Genomic DNA, 22,660 nt, shown 5'->3' with positions numbered 1-22,660 from the left:
GACCGTGTTAGCAATAACTTTGTTTAAACACCGTTGTGATTAGTCGTGTCCTAGTGCCGTTCCTCTGACCAATGCAAGCACAGGGCTTGTCTACACAGTGCACTCGTCCATGGTAGAGGGATGCAAATTCTAATGTGCACTAGCGGGCTGCGCCCTAACTGGCCTGTGTAGACCCTGCTGGAGCACATTATAAGTTCCCTAGTGCACGGTAATGTAGTCCCATTTTAAACAGAAATATAGGAACAAATTTCAGACCTAAGTTGAAAAATTATTCTGACTTGCATTGCTGAATTTTTGCTCCTTCTGATCTTACTTTCACAGATGGATACTGTAGTCGGGACCATCTTTCTCCAGATATTTATGAAGAATCAGAAACAGATCCTGGCACAGAGGATATTTCTCCTCGAATATTTGTTGCCCTCTTTGACTATGATCCACTGACAATGTCCCCCAATCCTGATGCTGCAGAAGAAGAGCTACCATTTAAAGAAGGACAGATCATTAAGGTGGGAATCTAAAAAACAAAGCAAACCAAAGACCTGGTCTTGCAAACAGGTCCTCATGGGTCCATTCACACAAGAGTTCCTTGACCTTCTCTTTAGAGCCACACACATTTACCTATCACGGGGTTGAGAACTGTTGTATGCCTGGTACTGATGGCGTTAAAAAAATGAGATGGTGGGTAAAATTTTCAAAAGCACCTAAATGATTTAGGCACCTACATCCCATAATTTTTTTCATAGCAGGCTCCGAAGTTACTTAGGCCCAGGTCATCAAAGATGTCTTGGCAGCGCTCTGCTCACCATTGCAGTACCTACCCCCTAGGTGGCCTACCGCTTGGTGTAATCGGCCCTGAGCTAGGCTCCCCATACAGTGGATGGGAGAGTTAGGCACCTAAGAAAGGGATTCTCAGAAACCAGCAAGCTGAGCAGGGAGCCACCTACACTAGCCAAGAGCAAAATGTCCTGGAGAGGGTCGGGGCATAGGCACCTGTGCAGCTGACGTGCTCCATCTGGCTGATGATAGGTGTTGCTCTCCTCTCCTGGAGTTAAGACACTGAAGCCAGGTCAGCCCTTTAAGTAGCCCATGTCCCAGCAGCTGAAAAACTGTGGCTCCAGCTCATGCTTGACCTATGTTTCCGTACGCCCCCCGTTGTCTTTGTACAAGTGCTTTGGTGTCCCCACTGCTATTGGTAAACTGCATCTGGCCCCCCTGCTGAGGGATCTGACAGATTGCTCTGTTTGCATATGTGTTAGATAGATATCTTCACCACATCACTAGTCTGTACGAGCCCTGCCTTGCCAGTGGTCTGGGGCACTCTTACGGCTTTATGTTGCATTCCTTGCACACCCAAAACATCCACTCCCAGATGAGGACATTGACTCACTTCGCAATGGAAGCTAATTGACATCCTACTTGTAAAAACTGTAACAACGGGTGGATCAGGCCCTATGTGTTTGTTTAGCAGATACAAAACACATGAATTACACTCTTGAAAACCAAATGTATATTTTACTAAGTGCTTAGGAGACTAACTGTTTACAATAAAACTATAAGGCTTGATTAATAAGTACCTTCAAGGGGGGGATCTTATGAAACAGCTTATAAACCCCTCTTTAGGCAAGCATATGCTTAAATCCTTAGTCAAGATGCCACTTAAGCATGTGCTTTAATCTCTGTGAACAGGACAGGCGTAGGTGCTGTTTTCCTTTCCTGAATCAGGGTCATAGCAAAGCCCCTTCTCGTGCAGTACAATGAGTGTCCCAAATTCTTTCACTGCCTCTCAAATTCTAGACAGAGCTTGCAGGTTTGGCAGTTATGATGTCAGCCCCGATCAGCCTCCCTTTTCTGGACACTCACCAGGCTGCTGTGTTTGGGTCCTAAACACGCTGTACCTGTATGTTTTAAGCTTCCTGAGTCTGAGTAGGCTCTAGCACTGTCTCTTTCTTTGGCCTCTCTGACACACTTCCTGGCAGAGTGGATAAAAATTGATATCTTAAAATTAAATCAGATTTTTTTCATTTCAATCATTTTTTATTTAAATTAAATACTTTTTTTAAAAAAAATAAACCTGTTTAAAATTAAATGTGAAATTATGACAATCCATATTAAGGACTAAATGTACTACAATATACTAAAATAACACAAATAAAAAATATTCAGGCAGTCCATGTTTGCTGCCAAAACTTTAAAGAAAGTCAAACCAGTGAACTGATGGAAGTCACTGGCTAAGCACCTGGAATCAGAGTTTGTTGATTTGCTAAACCAGATTTTGACAGCAGTAGCTTCTTCTGCAGGTGCAAAGAGAATATCGTCTTCATTTCAGTGTATCCAACCAGTTCAGTTCAATGACTAGTTCATTCAAAGTTGAGAAACTGGGAGTTGAAAAAACAGGAATGTTTGTTTTCTTCTTCCAGGTTATGGATAAAAATGAAGTATGAGGATGAGATCTATTGGGTTCTAAAATACTGAACTCCAGAAACAATCCGTTCCAATCATTAACCACAGTTACACTTTTTTTTCCTTAAATCAGTTAGGTTTACCTGCAAAAACGTGTTGATAGACTTATTTTTTTCTTATGTATCCTGCACATTTAAGTAGACCTTATTTAATTAATTACAATTTGAAAATGCAGTTTGTGAATTTTAATTGAATTCCAGTTACCACCCAAATTCAGCATGGCACAAATCTTGAGCAAAAAAATAATAAATGAATGATTTACCATTTTCTAACATAAAAATGTAAAAATTAAGAAACCTGTATTTTAAGCTCTATAATTCCTTAAATAAATATAGGTATAGTATATTTTTCTGGTGAGCAAAAAAGAAGTACTAAATTTAGTGTGAAGACTGTCTTTTAACTTGGTTTAATAGTTATCAACCAATGAGAATCAACCTTTCTTAGAAAAATAGCTACGTAATATAAATGCAAAACAAAATTAAACTCAAATATTTAAATCAATCCACCCTGCTTCCTGAGCATAGACACTCACAGAAGTGGAATCTTGCAGTCCAGCTGCCCTAGTCCCCAAACCCAGCATAGACACTCAAAACATCCCAGTAGCTTAAGCACACCCTTTCCCAGAGCTCTGCCCTTTTGCAGACTGGTTTACCATTCACCTCCTCAGGGAGGCATGATAATTGAGTGCATAACACACAGGCTTTGGAAAGGTTTCTAATAAAATTACTCTTTCCTTTAGATAGCACAAGAGATATACAGATCTAGGTAACAGTAAAACACCTATCCGCCATTTGCTGCTTCATTTTCCTCACCACTCCTGAGCATCCTTTGGGATTTGGTCACCATCCTTTATGGTGTCCAGGATCCCCCCCCGTATGTTCGCACATCACTGCACCCAGTTTCCTCCTGCTCTCTCCCAAAATGGTCAGTGAGAGGCCCTTTCTTTTATAACTGTCAGTCCCTTTTGTCAGGTGACCCTCTGATTACCCTCATTAGGTGATCGAAGTCCCCTACCATGTGAACCATAACCTAGTACAGGCCCAACTGGTCAGAATCAGTTTTCTTGGTTCAGCCATTTTCTTTAGCATATCCACTGTATTGCCCAGGTAGACCTATTCTGATACCAATGTATCTTCATAGTCACTCACCCAGTCTAGATAGGCAAGCACCACTCCCCTGTATGAAGTAAGAAGACAGTACAGATAATCATATGGGCATAAGCATACAGTTGCTAATTTCAAACAGAATTCATAAACTGCACAGATTCCCAAAATAGTCACACATAAAAATCATTGTTTTGCTGGTAAACTGAGGAGACTTGACCTGGAGTCACAGACAATAACTATGCCCTGGTCTACACTAAGTGTGTGTGTGGGGGGGGATCGATCTAAGTTATGCAACTTCAGCTACGTGAATAATGTAGCTGAAGTCGATGTACTTAGATCGACTTACCGTGGTGTTTTCACTGCGGTGAGTTGACTGCTGCCACTGCCCCATCGACTCTGCCTGCACCTCTCGCGGCGCTGGAGTACAGGAGTCGATGGGAGAGCACTTGGGGGTCGATTTATCATGTCTAGACTAGACGCGATAAATTGATCCCTGCTGGAATGATTGCTGCCCGCCGATCCGGCGGGTAGTATAGACATACCCTAAGTAACTATTATGCCTAGTGGAACTGTACTTTAAACCATAAGAATAGTGACTTCCACCACCCAGTTGGCAGTTAAACATTTTGAAAGGAGATGATCACAATACAAACATCTAAGTATAGTAAAGCACAATTGTACCTTAAGTATTTTACTTATTGCCTCAGTTGGCATTGGATATGATTACACCAAAAACATGGGAATATATAAGTACTTGCTTTTGTTTGTGAAGATATTCATTCTGCTCCAGTATTTTAATCATTTGCTTATATTAGTAGACTTGGAGGATTAGACTTTTATGATAAATGTCAGTAAACATTGATTTCACCATACATGCACACAAACTGACAAAAAATATTTCCATCAGCGATCATTGAAATTTATAGATAGGCAAAGTAAGAAAAATACTGCTTGAGAACTTAATAGAGTTTACTAAACTCTAGTTTAGTAACTTATTAGAGTTTACTTCTTAAAGTTTATGAAAGATATTTACTTTGTATATATTTACATGATTTTCCACAATATGTGTTTTAACAATTATATAGCTTTAACTCTTTGGATCTCAGCTGTGGGGATGTATAGCTCCCGAATCGTCGGCTCATGGGCGCGGCAAACTGCTCCCATGGCAACGAGGCTGGAGCTGTTTACACCCCCGCGTCTGTGTTTGGGAAAACCTTTTGGCTGATTTGATTGTACCCTCGCAGCTGGTGTTCACGCGCACAAGAAATGGGTTTGTTATCTTGTGTAATTGTACACTGCATGTTTTCTTCATGCACAAGAATGTAACCACTAAGAAGAGTTGTAAACAAAGTAAGGAGAGAAATAAAAACCCCAGGAAAAGTTTTCCTGGAGGCTTTTGGCTTGAGGCTTTTTGCAGGAAGCTTTTGAAGCTCTCTGGCTACCACAAACCTGGTGTTCTATTTCCTTTCCTGTGTCGTCACCACACTCAACATCTACTGGCATTAAATAATTCTTGTCTGACAACCCTTCCTCCCTGAAAATGTACATAGATAAAAAATGCATAAAACCCATAATTTGGAGTGACTGTGAAATAAACTGATAATCTCTAAAAAATGCTTAAAAATAAACATCAATATTATCAAAGTTATAAAAAAAATTCAATTCTGCCAGGCCTACATATTAGCTACCTTGATAGTTACTGAAAAGACATCATCTACCCACAATAGAGAAATAGTGTCATATCTCAGATACAACTGTGGATAAACGTTGACTTTTTCAGTAGAACCGTGCTAGTTGTAAAAACTGTAGCTGCTGCTTTTGCCTACCTCTCAGAAATGTTGTGAAGATCAATTCATTTATATTTTCAAAGCACTTTACAAACATTACGCACTGAGTAGTAGCATTATGAGTAAACAAATCACATCAGGGAACTACTCCATGTAACATCAATCCTTTCATCACACATTTTACATGTATCAATGATCATACATAATATATAAACTGGGGAGAATTCAAATTTTTTAATATAATGGATAATGGATGGATGGATAATATCTGTTTATTTTTAAGTTTTTTATTTTGATCAATTTAATTGTTCACAGTTGCACAAACTTATGGATTTTAAGCATTTATTTTTCTCAATTAAAATGTTCATGGTTGTGGGAAATTATGGGGGAGGGTCAGACAATTATTTAGTGACAAACATTAAGATTAAAAAAGTCAAAGCTTTATAATCATTAAAACACAAATTCTCAGCATCACATATCAAAATATACAAAGTGAATTTCTTTAAATCAAACTCAAGTAACAATTTTCTTACTTTGCCGATCTGTAAATTTCAATCATCGTGGATGAAAATATTTTTTCTTTCGTTTGTATGTACAGTGAAATCAACATTTACTGATTAAAAAAATTGAATCCTTCCCAGCCTAATAATGTATTAGAAGGAGAGGTGGCACTCTAGACAATAATCTATAGATTATGTACATACAATTAATACAACTGAAATAGAATCATATTCTAGATAACTCCTAAAATTCAAGGCCATCTTTTAACTAGATTTAAAAAAAAAAAATCAATAGCATCTGCGGTCTTTGTACGGGAAAGATCTAAAATAAATCAGTCGTTCAGTCTTAAAGACATCTTTAAGTAGTTCAGTACTAGATTCAGTCTGTATTTGAATTTGTAGCTGTCTTTGTTATTTGATATCAACTGTATTTTTCACAAATGCAAAGAAAGGAATGTTTTAAACCTACATCATACAGTACTGAATTTTCAAATATTTTCACAAAGACAGTTTCTTACTGTAAGCTTCATTTCATTAGCTTTTGGTTAGTATCAAAGATGGGACAAACTGATTTAATTTGGATTCACCTGTTACTGGGAATGGGATTTTGAATACAGTTGTATTATAGGTAAAATACTTTCTTGTCTGTGACCAAAAACAATGAGGAGTCCGGTGGCATGTTAAAGACTAACAGATTTATTTGGGCATAAGCTTTCATGGGTAAAAAACTGCACTTCTTCAGATGCATCTGGTATGTGAGATATGCATAAATCTTAGATACACACATCATATTTCACACAAAATGTTTTCTTGATCTAACCTTGATTTTGCCAAAAGTTTAATTTACTTAAAATAATAAAACTTTGATCCAATTCTTCAGATGCTCACTATAGCCTCTACCACCATAAACAGTGATGCAAATAATATTAAGACTTTTTAGGGGGGGGAAGCTTTTAAAGGCGTTTCTCACTTATGCTAATGTCATAGCTAACAAAACAGCTGATTTCTGCTCAAATGTATGGTATCACAATTCAGAGGTACCTAAAAAAACCTAGTGCTCTGTTAAAAAAAAAAAAAAAATCAGAGTAGCTGTAAATAAACACAAACGCAAATCCATAGACACCTTGCAATCCTTCAGGGACTGTTTTGTAATAAATCCCAAATATTAAAACAACATTGATTGATCAATTTTTTATGTCTTGAATATTTAGGTTTATGGAGATAAAGATGCTGATGGATTCTACCGGGGAGAAACTTGCACAAGACTTGGCCTCATTCCATGTAATATGGTCTCTGAAATCCAAGCAGATGATGAAGAAATGATGGATCAGCTTCTGAAACAAGGGTTTCTTCCTCTGAATACACCTGTAGAAAAAATAGGTAGGGGAAAATATATGTACACAAAATAGCGATTTAGTGCTGTTAACTTGGCTGTTTGCGCTTTGGCTTTTTTGATGATATGGCACATGCATATAAATTTTACAGCAGTCTACTACACTATGGGATACGTTCTGTGTCAACATCTTGCTTGTGTTTTTTTTTAAAAATTCAGACTATTTAAGCATTTTCACTATTGACGACACAAATGAGGACTTGCATTTCAGTACTGCACATATTAATATATTTTTTTAAAGACTGATTTTCTGAAAGATTTCTAGACACAGAACAAGATCCCTCTGCTTTTGGCATATGCAGTGCTGAGATGTTTGATAAATGTTATGCTCACTGCTGGAAAGCATAAAAAGAATCACTTGTTTGTTCTTTTTACTCTTCTACTTTAACCTACTTTACCATAAATTTAAAGGGATGGTGGCAAAGGGTTATGCCTCACATTATTCAGGTTAACATTGCGTAGTCAAAAAGCTTAAAAGATATTGATATCACAAACCAACCTTTCCTGTTTTGAACCAGTAACCTTAAATCAGTGGTTCAATGTTGTACAGAGACATACTGTAGTTATATACAAATATATTTTGAGAGGGAAAGCACCAACAAATTTTAAATTTTTCAAAGGAGCAATAAAACAAAGACTGTAAACCACTAACATTGGTTCAATCTTGTTTAAAAGTGAACTGTAAACGTGGCTACATAAAAACAAAAACAATCAAACAAAAATCTCTCCAGAATTGTTTGCAAGATTACAAAATGAAAATAGTGTTTTACCATTGGGGGGTTTATTTTAAGTACTTTTCACAAAATGAAACAATTATAGGCTCTTTAAGATCCTCAGAATTCTCAGCTCAGTATTTCCCCATTTGTGTGCCGGAACAAATGGACTTAAGACATGTAACAATCAAAGGGAGTGAAAGAACCATGGGTAAAACCTGAGTGCCTAGAGGTACCTAAGTAAAATTTTCAGAAGTGCCTAAGTGAATTAGGAATCATTGACTGGGACATAGGCTCCTACATGCCTGGTTTTCACAAGTATTTAGGAAACTGAAGATGCAGTTAGGCATCTAGTAAGTTTTACAAAAGCACCTGAGTAGATTAGGCACTTAATTTCCTTGCAGTTCATGTGAGGTAGGTGCCCAACCCACTTGGGTACTTTTATAAATCTCACTAGGTGCCTGTTTGCATCTTTAGGCACCTAAATATATGTGAAAATCTGGCGCTAAGTCACTTTTGAATACAGAACTTAGGATCCTAAAGCCTGGTCTACACTAGGAAATTAGGCTGGTATAGCTACATCGCTCAGGGGTGTGTAACACTCACACCACTGAGCAATGCAGTTAAAGCGACCTAACCCCTGGTGTAGACAGCGCCAAGTCGACAGGACAATTCTTGCGTCGACCTAGCTACTGCATATTGGGGAGGTGGAGTGCTGACACCGATGGGAGAAGTCCTGCAGTCTTCACTGAAGCACTCAAGTGCTGCAGCTGCGCATTTTAAGTGTAGACAAGCCCTTAGTCTCTTAGGGTTTGTTTACACTGCAAAAAAAAACAAACCCCAACCCAAATCAAAAATGTGGCAGCGAGTCTCAGAGCCTGGGTCCACTGACTTGAGCTCAGGCTAGGCGGCTAAAAAGAGCAGTGTAGATGTTCCCACTTGGCCTGCAACCTGGGCTTTGAAACCCCGGTGCGGGAGGTGGATCTCAGAGCCAGCTTGAGTGGGAACATTTACACTGCTATTTTTAGCCCCATAGTGTGAGCCCCACAAGCCCGAGTCATTTGACCCAGGCTCTGAGACTTGCTGGATTTTTTTTTTTTTTTTTTTTGCTGTACAGACATACCCTTAGGCACTTCTGAAATCTTTTACCTCAAATCCATATTTAAAAACAATTATCTCAATGTGGCCTGATTTTCAAAAGTGTCGAGCACTCTCAGCTCCTGCCAAAGTCAGTGAGAGTTGTAGATGCTGAACATTTTGAAAATGAGATCATTTATTTAGATGTCTAAATATAATTTTAGGAGCCTAACTTTAGTCCCGACAGATTGTGGCCATTCTAAGGATCTGATCCTGGGAGCTATTTCTGCAAGCGCCATTGGCTTCTTTGTTATGTGCTACTGGTGATGTCCCTCACTCTGGCAGAGCAATGAAGAAGTCTGCAGCTCAGATTTTTCCGGGAGGGGGAAAGCACTTGTATTAAAATGCCACTCTATCTGTAAGCATACTTTTCTTAATGTTCCGGAGTGGTCTAACTGCTAGTAACCTCCTCCCCCCCACTGCAGTTCACCTTTAAATATCTTGACACTTTAAAAGCAAATGGCTTTTCTCTTAAATCTGGATCAAGTTTTCTAGTCACACTTCAAAGGAAATGCACATAGAACCCTAGAGTTCAGAGAATACGGAGAGTTTGGCTTAATTTTGAATTAAATACAAACCAAGTGCCTGAATGTGCAAACAAATGCACATTTTCAGACCCCCTTCTGTCACAGTCTGCCCATGTGGCACTGCTAGCAGGATCAGGCCCTAAATCTCCAGTCTGTTTTATGCTGTTATCACACATGCTTCAGTCTGAATGTCAAATCAAACACTTAATTAACATGCTGTGTTCAGCTATGACTAATTTTGCTTAATCCTTTGCCCACATTAAATCCTTAAAAATTAAGAACTTTGAACAGCTTCATATCTTTTCCTCTTCTTTTATTTGTATGCATTCCTTTCCTGAAGTCAACTGTGACCGTTTCAAAGAGAGCACACGCTCTGTACACCGCAGATCCAGAAAGTCAAAAAGAGGTCTGTGCTAAGAAACAATAACTTGATTCAAGCTGTAAATTAGCTGAATTGCTTTGAGCTGTCTAGATTTACTTTTTATGCCTTTGATCTTTTAGAAGCAGAGAGGCCCCTAGTACTGGAGAACAGGCCTTCCCTTGTCTTAGCAGAGTAGTATGTCAAAGGGACTCATTGCTTCTTCAAGGCAGTCACTATGAGTCGGTCCAAGCCACAGGGGAATTGGCTCCTAACTCCGTAATAATCCAGCCCTTCACTTTGGACTTCTCCTTGCACTCTGTATAAATCCCTCCTTGCATCAGCAGCTGGGATTGCTTATGTTCCCAGTGACTGGGTGTGTGCTGCAATCTCCTCTGACTGAATGCTTCATTCCCAGCTAGTAGGTGTGAAAGCCAGAGTGCATGCTGCATACTTCCCCACTGATGACAGTCTTCCCCTACTACCTTACCCCACCCTAGAATGCTCCTAGCTCGTTGGAGCAAGAGTCCTAAGGCTGCTCCTAACCAGTTTTCCTTTATCACACTTCATAATGCTCTTCTCTAGCTCATCAGAACTGCCCTCTACGCCTGTTGTAAGTAAAACTAACAAGCATGTTTCTCTTGCTGTGGCATCATCTGCAAGAATCATGCTGCTCTCATTCAGTTTTAAAATTAAGCCCATCACAGACTTCCCTGTAAATGTTTAATGTCAGTCAAGAAACATTTCATCTAATTTCCTGAAGCTGTAAGTTTCACCTCTTTCCTTCTGTCGCCTGCTAAGGAAAGCTGTAAACTCATGGAATACTTGAAAGTGTGTTTCTGTAACCACAAGACTAATGGAAACATTCAGATTCATTTAAAAAATTGATAAATCACTTGTCTTGGATCAAGTGAGAACAGCTCTGTTTCTTGTCCCACTACCCTGCCAAGAAGGGGAAGAATAATACCAGGCACAAAATTCCTGTTGGCTTTAGCACGAAAAAAAGACCAGTGAGTAAAAGTGACAGTCTGCTTGAAGTGAAACAGGATAGAATCCTGAACATCTACTATCCAAAAGCCTGAGGAATAGCACCTGATGATTCTTCTAACCAAAAAGATTAAAAAAGGCATAACAAATAGTAGCTTTCTATATATTGCTGAGATGATTTAGAAACAGTAGGATCAACCCAGCTGTTAAGAATTAAAGAGTTGTTTTGGACTCGATGTCCAGCTTGCATCAGGAATCCATGACTATGTTACTAGATTTGGTATCTCTCTTTGGTCACCTGTCCAGCTTGCTAGAGAAATAGTCTTGAGTTGATTACTACACTGTTGAGAAAATAACAAGAGGAAAAAAAATTGCACCATGCTGTTTTTGTTCTTCAAAATAACTTTGATAGCTTTCCTCCCCTTTCCCTCCTTATGGCTGGAACAGAAAGGAACAGGAGGAGTGGCAGACAGCATTCTGTGTCAACACGGAGGATGGTGGCACTATACGATTATGATCCAAGAGAAAGTTCTCCTAACGTTGATGTGGAGGTATTGATTTAAACAAAAACAATTTTTATGTTTGTCATTTATCTATCCATTGAACTCGTGGGGTTGGTTTAAACACATGTTCATGAACATGTTTCAGTAGTCAGCTCAGCTGTGCTGAACACATTACATAGACTTGTGGATACAATAAAATCATGATTGTAATATATCACAGGCCTACCTGAAAATATGGTAATTTATTTTAAATTATGGGAATAAACATTTTTCCAAAGCAAAGAGGGAAAGAATATTTAATCCCAAATGCACCTAGCATCCTTCCTTAAGAGAGTATGATCGTCAGAAGTGTTGCAACTCACACCAACAAGCAAGTAGCCCGAAGCTCAAGAATTGATTTTGAAACATGGAGATGCAAAAAATCCCAAACACCTGCATTCATAAAATATCAAATTTTCTCCCTTAGTGATCCACTGGGCTTCATGGAAATGTATGATGTCTAACGCTCTATGTAATCTGTCTATATCATGCCCTTTTAATGGTATCTTAAGCAATTATGAACTGTTTCCCAAATCTTCATCGTGGTTCACAACCTATTTACTTGTGGACCACATATGCAGCTGTGTGTGTTATGTGGGCCGCATCCACACAATATATATACTACCGAGATGGCCCTGAGGTTGTCACATGGGCTGCAACTTTGTGCTGATTGGGCCACAAGCGGCCTGCTGGCCGTGGGTTGAGAACTTCTGCTCTAACCTCATACGTTTCCCAGCAGCATCAAAGCAGGCAATGCAGCCAGTTTTGATGATGTCAGTTGGTGTGTGTCTGTCTTCTCTCCATATGGGGTACCAGCACTGTGCAGATAGCTGGCCCACTATTACTACCCAGAAAGACCACAGACACAGCTCGGTGGTAAAGGGACTCGGCTTTATTGTCCATTGTCACAGATACACTAATATGTATGCCCGTCCCAAAGGACTCAGCTTTCCACTGCCCCCCTCGGCTGGACAAAGGGTTAAGGCAAAACACCCCAACACTTATAGACTGACAAAAACAATTTATGTTCCACTTGTGTTTCATGACATCACCTTGTATCTTGCTCCAGGTGTCTTGGGCAAAACATCCCTATTCATCACTTCTGTCAAACCCTTTTATCTGGTGCTAATCTTTTGAGGTGTGTTCACACACATACCCAGTATCTGTTACTTCTTAGAAGTGCCTGTATTTTAGCAATGCCCGTGCCAACTTCCTGTGAACTTGAAGCATCTGCTTTAATATATGGCCTGACTTTGCTGACTATGCTTCAGGCCTTGGGTCTTGCACTAGGCCCAGTCCACCAGGCTCTCTTTCTCTCCCCTGTATACGATACCTTCAATGTCATCTTGGAGCTCCTCCGGCAAACAGAATTTGAAGCATGCTTTTGAGAGCAGGCCACACTCATGAAGCTATGTGACAAAGCAAAATACACCTACCAAGCTTGCTATCTCCCCGTATTTGTTATTTAAAACACACCATAGCCTGTCTATGGAACTGTTTTCTACATACTGCACTTTGGAAGTGCTTGGTACCCTACTAATTCGTATTATCTCCTTTAATCAGATTTAGTTCTCAAATAAACTCTGTAGCATTGTCTCTGTTATCGTAAAGTGGACAAAACTGTAAAGGCTTTAAATAAACAGGGCTCAGACTGTCCCCACAGTTCAGCATTCAGCTCTCCCTCCGCCTCCCCCCATCTCCTCCTTCCGCCTCTCCAAAAAGGTTGCTGTTTGTGCCCAGGTCTGTGCAGGGGCAAAGTGGTCATGCAGTGTCTTCCATCCAACCCCACAGAGATTCCTAGAAGAGTGACCTCCCAGAGCATATGGGGCTGTCCTTAGTAGCACAGCTCCAATAGAGCTATGTTACCAGCATCCTGGGGCAGATTGTAGGAGGTCCTATCCCACCCCCAACTCCACAAGGAGATCCTTACTGTGATTTCCTCCCACAAGTCCCTTTCTTCCCACACAGATTAGGACAAGATGAGCCCAGGGATTTAAAGTTCACTGTTTGTCAAGAAAATGCCCAGTGTATGGTAATAAAAAAAGCTTTCTGGTTTGTTCTGAAGAATATTTTGCTCTCTAATTCAACATGCAGATTCATTCAACTGTCTACTAATATGGTTGGAAAAAATTATGAACCTGATGTGCCATCAGTGTAGCAAATGTTAATGTTTGCACCGTAACACAATATGATCAGTCACCTTCCTCTTTCCACAGGCTGAGCTTACCTTTTGTACAGGAGACATTATCACTGTCTTTGGTGAAATAGATGAAGATGGGTTTTACTATGTAAGTTTTCTTTTATTTGGTCTTTTAAACTACATCAAGCAGAGTGCCCAGTGTCTCAAACAGTAACTGGAGACGTTGTTGGTAGAATGAGCTATTAAAATATAATCTGGGAGGATTTCATTCAGGTTATTTCATCTTGAATATTTATTATATCAGCAAATTTATTAAACATGCCACTCAGTGATGCTATACCTTAATTCTTAGGTACAAAGTGACACTGTAAATACTGCTGTTCCTGAATCTCAGATTTGTAGCTGTTTTCAAACATTTCTACAAGTTACAAGAACATTTGCCTAGTGACTTTAGCTGCAATAAGTGTATTCTGAACTGCAAGCAAGAAGCACGGCAATGTGAATATATGCCCAAATAGCTAATCAAATTGTAATTACTGCAGCTGACGTAACACTGTTCGAATCAAATGTTTCTAACCACCCTTTTGCTGAGGGCTCGTGTCAGTAAAGGGACACAGATTAGAAATACACTGAGATTGTTAGTAAACAAAGGTTACTTGCATGGGGTGAAATCCACTCCATCTACATAAAACCTGTGCACTAGGACTCTATGGGGGAAAAGTGCAGAGCAACTGGGGTGGTGAAATCCACCCCTCTGACCCATAGTTAGCAGCTGGAATAACAGTTGTCTGCTGCAATTAAAGCCACAGCCCCTCCCCAGCAGCTGCAAAGGGGTTTGCATCCCCTGGATCCATGTAAACAAGAACACAGCACCTTTTCTCCATCTCTCTCTATCCTATATTGCATAGGAGGGACAGGAAATGTGCAAACACGCCTAAGAGGTTGCTTCACCCATTTTCCCTTGTGCATCTGCTATCTAGGGCAGAAATGGTATAGAGGGCCTTGCACTGGCTCTCCACCCCCAGTATAAATTTCATCCCATGCCAAGTTAGCACATAAATACCAGTAAGTGCTTAGCTGTTGTCAGGAGCTACAAAATGCTAAGGGACATTCAGATCCTCGTGTAACAGGTTTAGGTAAATGCTGATTATCCAGTGAGTAGTTTTACACATCCCTTTGCAAAATCAAAAAAATAAATGCAAAAGGAGATATTAAAAGATCTTAGCTACTCAATACATGGCATAGCCTTCTCTGCACCAAGATTAAAAGCCACAGTAACTTTAATATTGTCAAAGAAGTGGATGCATAGCTTAACCATAGGTACTCTAAACACATTCCTTTAATATACTGGACACAACCTTCACCTGAAATTACAGAACATTTTGTGCCTATCTTTTTTTTAGCCTCTTTTTTGCAAGATAGATAATTTGCACCTCAATCACAGGATCGGAGCCAGGAAATCTAGATTCTGTCAGATTTTGTGTGTGATCTTGGGCAAGTCACTTGCTCTTTGCTCCCTTAGTTTCTCCATCCATGAAATACAGACGAGTAGTTCTCTATCTCATAGGAGTGTTGCATGTTTACAGTCATTCATATTTGTAAATAACTGCAAGACCAATTGTTTATCATATTGCAGGGTGAGCTTAATGGACAGAAGGGGCTGGTTCCTTCAAACTTTCTTGAAGAAGTGCCTGATGATGTAGAAGTCTATCTTTCTGATGCACCATCACGATATGTTCAAGACACACCACTGCGTACAAAAGCAAAAAGGGTAAGCAACTACACTAAAAAATAATTTTTTTTTAATTTTTCCATATTATACCATCTCATTTAGTTTGGATATTATTTATGACATTTTAAAATCCACTTACCCATTTTAGGTATTTTTAAGAGTCGTCTTAAATATGGAAAGATTGCACTGATCTTTCACACTAGTGTATCATGAGCATTTATAATTATGAACCTAAATTTTAAATTAAGAGATTCTGGTGAATAAAATTGTAACTTCATCAGCCTTTTCTAGTGAAAGTTCTTACTTCCTCAAACTTAAACTATACACATACACATTACCTAGATTAAAACAGGAAAAGTAGCTGGGGATGGGGAAGGAGTGGGACAACTACTCCCTGAAATATAAAATGTAAAGATAAAATTATTGTTAATCAGCTAACCCTTTTAAGACTTTAGGCCTACTACCAAGTTAACTGTCCAAACCTTCCACTTTATGAAAGATTATTCATGTACAGAGTATTTCATTTTTGTTTTGTTTCATCACTGCAATATTTTTATATATTATATATTTTATATATATTTTTATTTTTTTGCTCATCTGCTTGGAAACAGAAGAAGAGTGTTCATTTCACACCTTAATAAGGCAATGTAGCCTTCACGTAAGTGAGCAACTGAAGATACCAATAAAGATATCAGTTAAAGCCACCTGACAATATCTAATGCAACAGTCTTGAAACTTAACTGTGAAAAAAAGAAATATGTCTCCAAAATCAATGGCCCCAAAGTAACAGGATACAGACATTTACTGTATGTACTTGTAAGTCAGTGTTTGCATGAGACAAAGAAATCCTTTGACATGGCTATTAAGGGTTTTTTTCCCCATCTAATTAGGGTTAACTTTATGAAGGTCAGCATTTGGAACATATTTCTCCATGAGCTAAATGTTTCTGTTTACATCAAAAGAAGTGTTCAATGTCTAATTGTGCTACCGACAAAAGCTGCATATTGAATTGTTAGCCAACCTGAGATACACAAACTCATTAAGTTCCTAAATACAGGAAAAAAGCACAACACCCGCCCTTAAATAATAAGCAAGTGAGTTGTAAGCAGATAAGTACAGAAGTTTACAGAGGTATATAGTTCTGAAATGCAATCACAAATATCTGCTTAAACTGTCTGCCTTAAAATCTGTTTCCCCCAATCAATTGTACCCCAGTTTGCTATGACTATAGCCATTCAGTAATTCTGAAATCATGCACACACACATATGCCACAATTTACTAGGACTGTCCATATCAGTGCAAATGCTTATGAAACACTTTAGCAGTGGTTTGGTTTACCAATGCAATAAAAATGTGTCAATATGAAACATGCAGCTCACCCAATGAATGCATTAGACTAAATATATGGTATCTTCAGGTGTACGTTGGGGGTGCTTTACCAAGTTGTTTTTCATTAGAATTAGACCTTGATTTAAAATCAAAGTAGGCTTGAAGTCCCTTTGCTTAATAACTGTTGCACGATAAGACAGCAAACTGCTAATGTATTAATGTTGTCTTAACTGGAATTAAAGATAATAGGGATCCCTGAGGCATGGTTTATACTACACAGTATCATCTTACAACATACAGTACCACATTTTGTCAGCAGGGCACAGTAGTTGCAATAGGAGGAATAGTTATAGTCATTTCATTCAAGTGCTTTTTGATGATTAAAATAGCTTTGTTTAAAATATTTAGGAATGCTGTCATGTTCTAAGTATTGTACAACAAGGGTTTATCTTCACCTGGCAATCATATATAGCTGCAGCACACACCAAGCAATCAGGGTCTTTAAGCTTTCTTTGATTGCAATTAAGGTTCATTTTAGCTTTTTTTTCTTTCTTTCTTTCAACCAGTGTGCCATCTTCTTAAATACGTATATACAGTATGCTAACCTGTTTTAAGAAAACGCGTTCAAAGGACATCAAAATTTTAAGTGATAGAGTTTGCACATACAGTAATTCCTTCCGGAAACTGTTTGGAGTATAGAGCTGGATCTATAGTATATAATCCACTTTGCTGTTTAATTTTATAAATATAATTCCCTAGCTATAAATGACCCTCTTCATTCGTGCACTCTTAAGAGTGCTGAAGGACAAAATTTGTGATTTTTGCCCAAACGATGGCAAAATAAGAGGCTCCAGCTCTGTTCAAAAAATGTAACCAACTTGAGGACCCACTGAAGTGTGTATTTTTTGCTCTCTATCCCTTTGCTCACAATGTTAGTTGTGGGAAGCTGTATTTATGTATTGTCTCTATTTCCCTATGGCATACTTAAAACTATTGAAAGAAGAATTGAGCCAGCCCTTTTTTTTTTTTTTAAAGTGGGTAATGGGACAAAAATTATGTTACCAACTTTCTTGATGAGTGCTTTCAAACATTCAATAAACTATAATAATATACCTAATAGGTTCCTCCTGAGAATACAGGTACATCAAGGAGAGCACCATCTCCCACAGTCCATCTCCATTCTGGGTCACCTACGTCATCTATGGGTTCTGGTAGTCCCGGGAGAGGCAGGGAAATGTCCTCGAAAAAGAAAAAGGGGCTGCTTTCCAAAGGCAAGAAACTGCTGAAAAAGCTGGGTGCAGTGAAATGATTCATTTACTTCTGGACAACTTGTAAAGCTTCCAAGCTATGGTTTTTTTAAAAAACAAAAACTTCAAACTAGGGCTTTCATGACTATAAAATACATCTTTACAGAACCTTTGCATTTTTAACCCTTTCTAAACATCAGAGAATCATGTGACTTGTTTGATCAAAACAGCAAGAAAAAAAGAAGTGGATTTGTTGCTACTAAAGAGCAATGTTGTCAATATCTGTTTTTCTTCAAAAATGATTTTGGGGAATTAAGACTAGAAGGATATCATCTTTTTGTTTCAAGGCACCTCCACACCTCTAACTCTATTGGATAAATCTCTGCCTTTATTCTCCTTTAACTTTAGGGGAAGCAGTAAAATCTTATTTGAGCCCTCTTCAAAAATGCTCACCCCAAACTAGCCTAACATTTATCTTAAACAAAAATGGTCTTGAAACTCCTAGTTTACTCAGCCTTGATGTTTTGCCTTATTAATACACAATGATTCGTACTGTCTAAATATACAGCGTATACTTTGTATGTACTGTGTATTCAAATGTCTTTTCAACCTCACAGACATGGTAGATTAAGATCAAGTAATGTGTTACTGACTCCATTTAATGTCTGATGTAATTTTTGGGAGGCTGAAAATGTTGTGCAGGATGCATTTTTAAACATTTGTATGAGTTCCTTTAGCAAACATTCAGTATACTAACTTGAGGTAGCACCTAAACTATCCAGAGAATGCACACAGTGTTAATAATTCAAAATCTTGTTTTATAGCTCCTGGCACTAGTGTGAAAGTTTCAGTAAACAGCCAGAAAACAATAATCTTTGCTCCCCAAGTGTTCTCTCTTGTGGAAGTGCAGTTTTAAGTTAAAAATCATTTTTCATGTTATAGATGTCAGAATCAAGATAAAATGCATGTACTAGGTGCAGCAATGAAAGAGGTGTATGTTATACACACAAGCTGTAGCTAGTTAAAAGGCTCTACCATTATAGTAGAAATCTTTCAAAACACTAATTCTAATATTGGCTTCTTGATTAAAACAATCTTGCTGGCAGACATTGGCAGTTACTATTTTGTAATTCTTGTCCATTTGTAAATTGTTTTTACTGTTTATACATACTTTTCAGACTGCCTTTCTTTTGTAATTTATGGAAGGTTTATAAATGAACGATCAAAGCTTTCCCCATTGTGTCTTCAAAGAATTATAATGTAAATTACTGTAAGATACTACTGTGTGCTAGAGTTATGAAATTAAAGAAAACTACTGGCCTAAATTTGTGGTAAAGTATTGTGTGGGCGTGTGCATGTGTACAGTTATTCATGTGTAAAATATTTTATATAAATAAATTTGATATTTTGTAGAATGCTGTTTGTTCTGTATGTTTGTTACCTCAAATAATCACTGTGCTAGCCTTCCCCTACTTAAAAAAAAAAAAAAAAAGCATGACCTCAAAGGTTACACTAGCTGATGGCAGGCTTTGTATCCCAACATGGTTAAGGTATTCAGACAAGTGTACAGCAATGCAGATGCAGAGACTAATTTTCAGGTAAATAACTTCTTTAACTAGCTGCTTCCAGATATCTGGAAGAGAAGGTCCTAAGCATTCAAGAGTCAAGCTCCATAAAGGAACCTATAGTGACCACCACAAGATAATTCAGAGATGAGATGAAGCACAGGGAAACTCCATGTAGCAGCTTTTTGCCCTGTACTAAAAACCATGATAAAACCAAGCTATTTAAGTTATCCCTAACTTCCTGTCCAAAACTGAATTGATTAAAAAGAAAATCAGTTAGTTGACAAAAACAACAAGGAGTCTGGTGGCACCTTAAAGACTAACAGATTTATTTGGGCATAAGCTTTCGTGGGTAAAAACCTCACTTCAGATGCATAGAGTGAAAGTTACAGATGCAGGCATTATATACTGACAGATTAGTTGACAGATTTCTTGCAGTGACAATATAGCTGTAACATGTATTAACTGCCCTTGAAGATTAGACTCTAAAAATCCTGGTACAGGATATTTGTGCTTATATATAATTTCTATCACTTAACACTGTTCAATGATGAACACTCCTCCCTGACCCTCCATTTCATATCAGCCTTTCCACCTCAGTAAAAAAAAGCTGCACCTTACTCAGTAGACTTTGTTGGGGAAGCAAATTCCTGTGTTTTCATGCCAGAGCCAGTTCCCTGAAGTTCAGAACAACTGGATAGACAGTGCCTGTACACTTTGTTTAATATTATGTACAGTTCTGCTTTTTTGGTACTATTTACATAGTGCATTATTAAACAGTGGAAGCGTTCAGTTCAATATGCATATTGCTACTCTACATTTAAAGTAACGTGGATACTTAAGTGGTCCCTTGGGTTCTAAAATTTCTCGGTTTGCAGTTCAAACCGTGATGCTTTAATTTGTTTACCATTAACAGGCCAACAGACCAAGTTAGGAAGAGTGAATCTCTGTCCAAGTTCAGATACACAGACCAAGCTCTAAACTAAAATGTTAATCTTTAACAGTGTCTCGGATTTGGCTCAAAGGATGGGTAATTCTACTGACACTCAACCCGAGACCATCTACAATTTGTAACGCAATCATCAGAACAACTTCCATTGCAAAACGTACGGGAGAATTACCTATAGATATCTGTAGGTTTATGGAGAGACAAATGCCTACCTCCCCCCAAAAATATTTAATGGGTATAACTAGGAACATCACCCTTTTTTGTATTTCACCACAACTCCTGAACAGGTCATCATCATTCTTGAATACCCATTATTAGCTATGTGTCACCCACAAAAGGAGTGCTCTTTACTCCATTTCCCTGACCACTTCTGCTTGCTGGATGTAAACTTGTTTGTTGGGATTAAGTTGTATCAAAGATAATGTTAGTGTCCATGCATTAGATTTTTAATAAAGCACCCACGATGTTTTCAGACCAAAAATACATTAAACTTAGAGTTACAAGTAAAAGCCATTACGGGGATTTTGTAACTTATCTCAAAACTCAAGTATTACAAAATGTCTATAATGGCTTTACTCTTAAATTATTATATCTACTCAACCTTAACAGTTATTGGAAGAATGAAGTTTGATAATACAGCATTCTAATTCCAAATGGTGCATACAAATAAAGTGCAATTTTGCATTACACCAGTACTGGTTGTAATATATACAATGAAATTCTGATCTCAAGCAGAATTCTACTCCAAAAGCAACTCTAAAAATTGGCATTGTGGGTATTCAAATAATATGTTAAAAATGATTTCCAGATCATGTATACTCAATATACCAAACTGCATTTGCTCAGTCTAAATATTTCTTCAAACACTCTTCCTCACTCCCATCCCGGACCTGCAAATTCAACTTGGATTAATACACAAATGAGGTCTAGAATACACCATTTACTTATCTATATAGGCACTGAAAGGCTTGCAGTAAAAACTTGTTTTATTACTAAAACAAGCAGATATGACTGAATACAGTAGATTATGGGTAAGGTGTCATTTTAATTTAGGCCATTTTCCAAAACCATCAGATTTTAAGCAACAAATCTGTGCTTTAAACAAGGGGATATGCACGGATAGATGCTGTACAAATGTTAGAAGATGCTAAGGGGCCTTCACACAGGAGGGCATCTAAAAGGTTGGCTTCTTGTACGGTTTAAACTATATTTATATATAAAAGTAATATGAGCAAACAAATGCAATATTTTAAACAAAACTTTATTGAAATTTATTATCAAGAAAAAGGAAAAACTTTCACAATTTAAGTTGGTTCTAATTACTACAATGATCTTATATTTAAACAAATGTACCCTTCTAATAAAAGAGTAACTAATCCAGAAGACATCAACATAAGTAAGCTACTATGATTTTGCTTGGTGATGCTTTATTTTAGTACACAGGAAGAACCTGAAAGAATAATAAAAGGACGATTCTTGTGGTTCTAAGCTACAGTGCTTTACTTCACATGTCAGAATTTATACAACTTAGTTTAAATTTTAAGCTAGTTATGGAAATACGTGAAATGTCTTCTAGTTTTCATATGTCCATATTGTATTAGCACAGCAACCCAGAGTGCTAGTCAATGAGCATGAAAAAGTGAAACTGCTGCAGAAGTTATTTCCGCAATAGTTAGAAGTTATTTCGGATCACATAAAGGAGTAACTGGAAGTAGTGAGAAGAAATTAAGAAATGGATAATTGGGCTAAATATTACGGAACATTTGAGGGCCCTGTCTACATCTTCATGGATATTTTGTCTCTATGCAGATGGAAAACATTGACTTTATCCGTTCCACCAGTTCCCCAAGGGACTTCATCAATGAGACTTCAAAGTAGACTGGGCCAACAAGTGGGAACCAGTCGTGCTCCTGCAGGTCATCCAGTCCATTTCAAATATGTATTTTTCGTTTCTAACTTCTATTGTCTGACTAACCACTAACATTACTTTATTTTCACTGTCCATTGGAGCACCTCTGTTTGAAGATTTGATGTAACTGGTTAAGCCTGTGTTTTCCAGCTGCAAAGGCTGGCAAGAAACTAGCATAGGGCAGTTTTTAATATTTTAACTTTACTGGTGTATGCAAGAGGAAAATCAGAATGACAAGTACAGTGACATTTCATCATGCTTACAGTGTCTGGAAGAAT

The 22,660-nt window shown here is 38.1% G+C and overlaps 1 protein-coding gene across 4 annotated transcripts in view; it reads left to right on the top strand.

The window, feature by feature from the left end:
- The window catches only part of RIMBP2 (RIMS binding protein 2), a 302,398-nt gene extending 283,081 nt beyond the window's left edge, over positions 1-19,317 (top strand). For 3 of the 4 annotated variants that reach the window (XM_029912641.1, XM_026656926.1, XM_029912640.1), the window contains 6 exons: positions 322-506; positions 7,065-7,233; positions 11,416-11,519; positions 13,727-13,798; positions 15,287-15,421; positions 17,833-19,317. In XM_029912641.1, the coding sequence (XP_029768501.1) occupies positions 322-506; positions 7,065-7,233; positions 11,416-11,519; positions 13,727-13,798; positions 15,287-15,421; positions 17,833-18,021 (854 nt within the window). In that variant the 3' untranslated portion in view covers positions 18,022-19,317. Of the gene's footprint in view, positions 1-321; positions 507-7,064; positions 7,234-9,963; positions 10,030-11,415; positions 11,520-13,726; positions 13,799-15,286; positions 15,422-17,832 lie in introns of all 4 variants that reach the window. The other variant, XM_029912642.1, reaches the window with a different exon arrangement.
- The last annotated feature ends 3,343 nt before the right edge of the window (positions 19,318-22,660 follow it).

Source organism: Terrapene carolina, unplaced genomic scaffold, assembly GCF_002925995.2.
Source record: "Terrapene carolina triunguis isolate 2854851 unplaced genomic scaffold, T_m_triunguis-2.0 Scaffold234, whole genome shotgun sequence".
NCBI classification, from domain to species: Eukaryota; Metazoa; Chordata; order Testudines; family Emydidae; genus Terrapene; species Terrapene triunguis.
The sequence above is the reverse complement of the archived record's forward strand: the minus strand, read 5'-3'. Positions and strand labels throughout refer to the sequence as shown.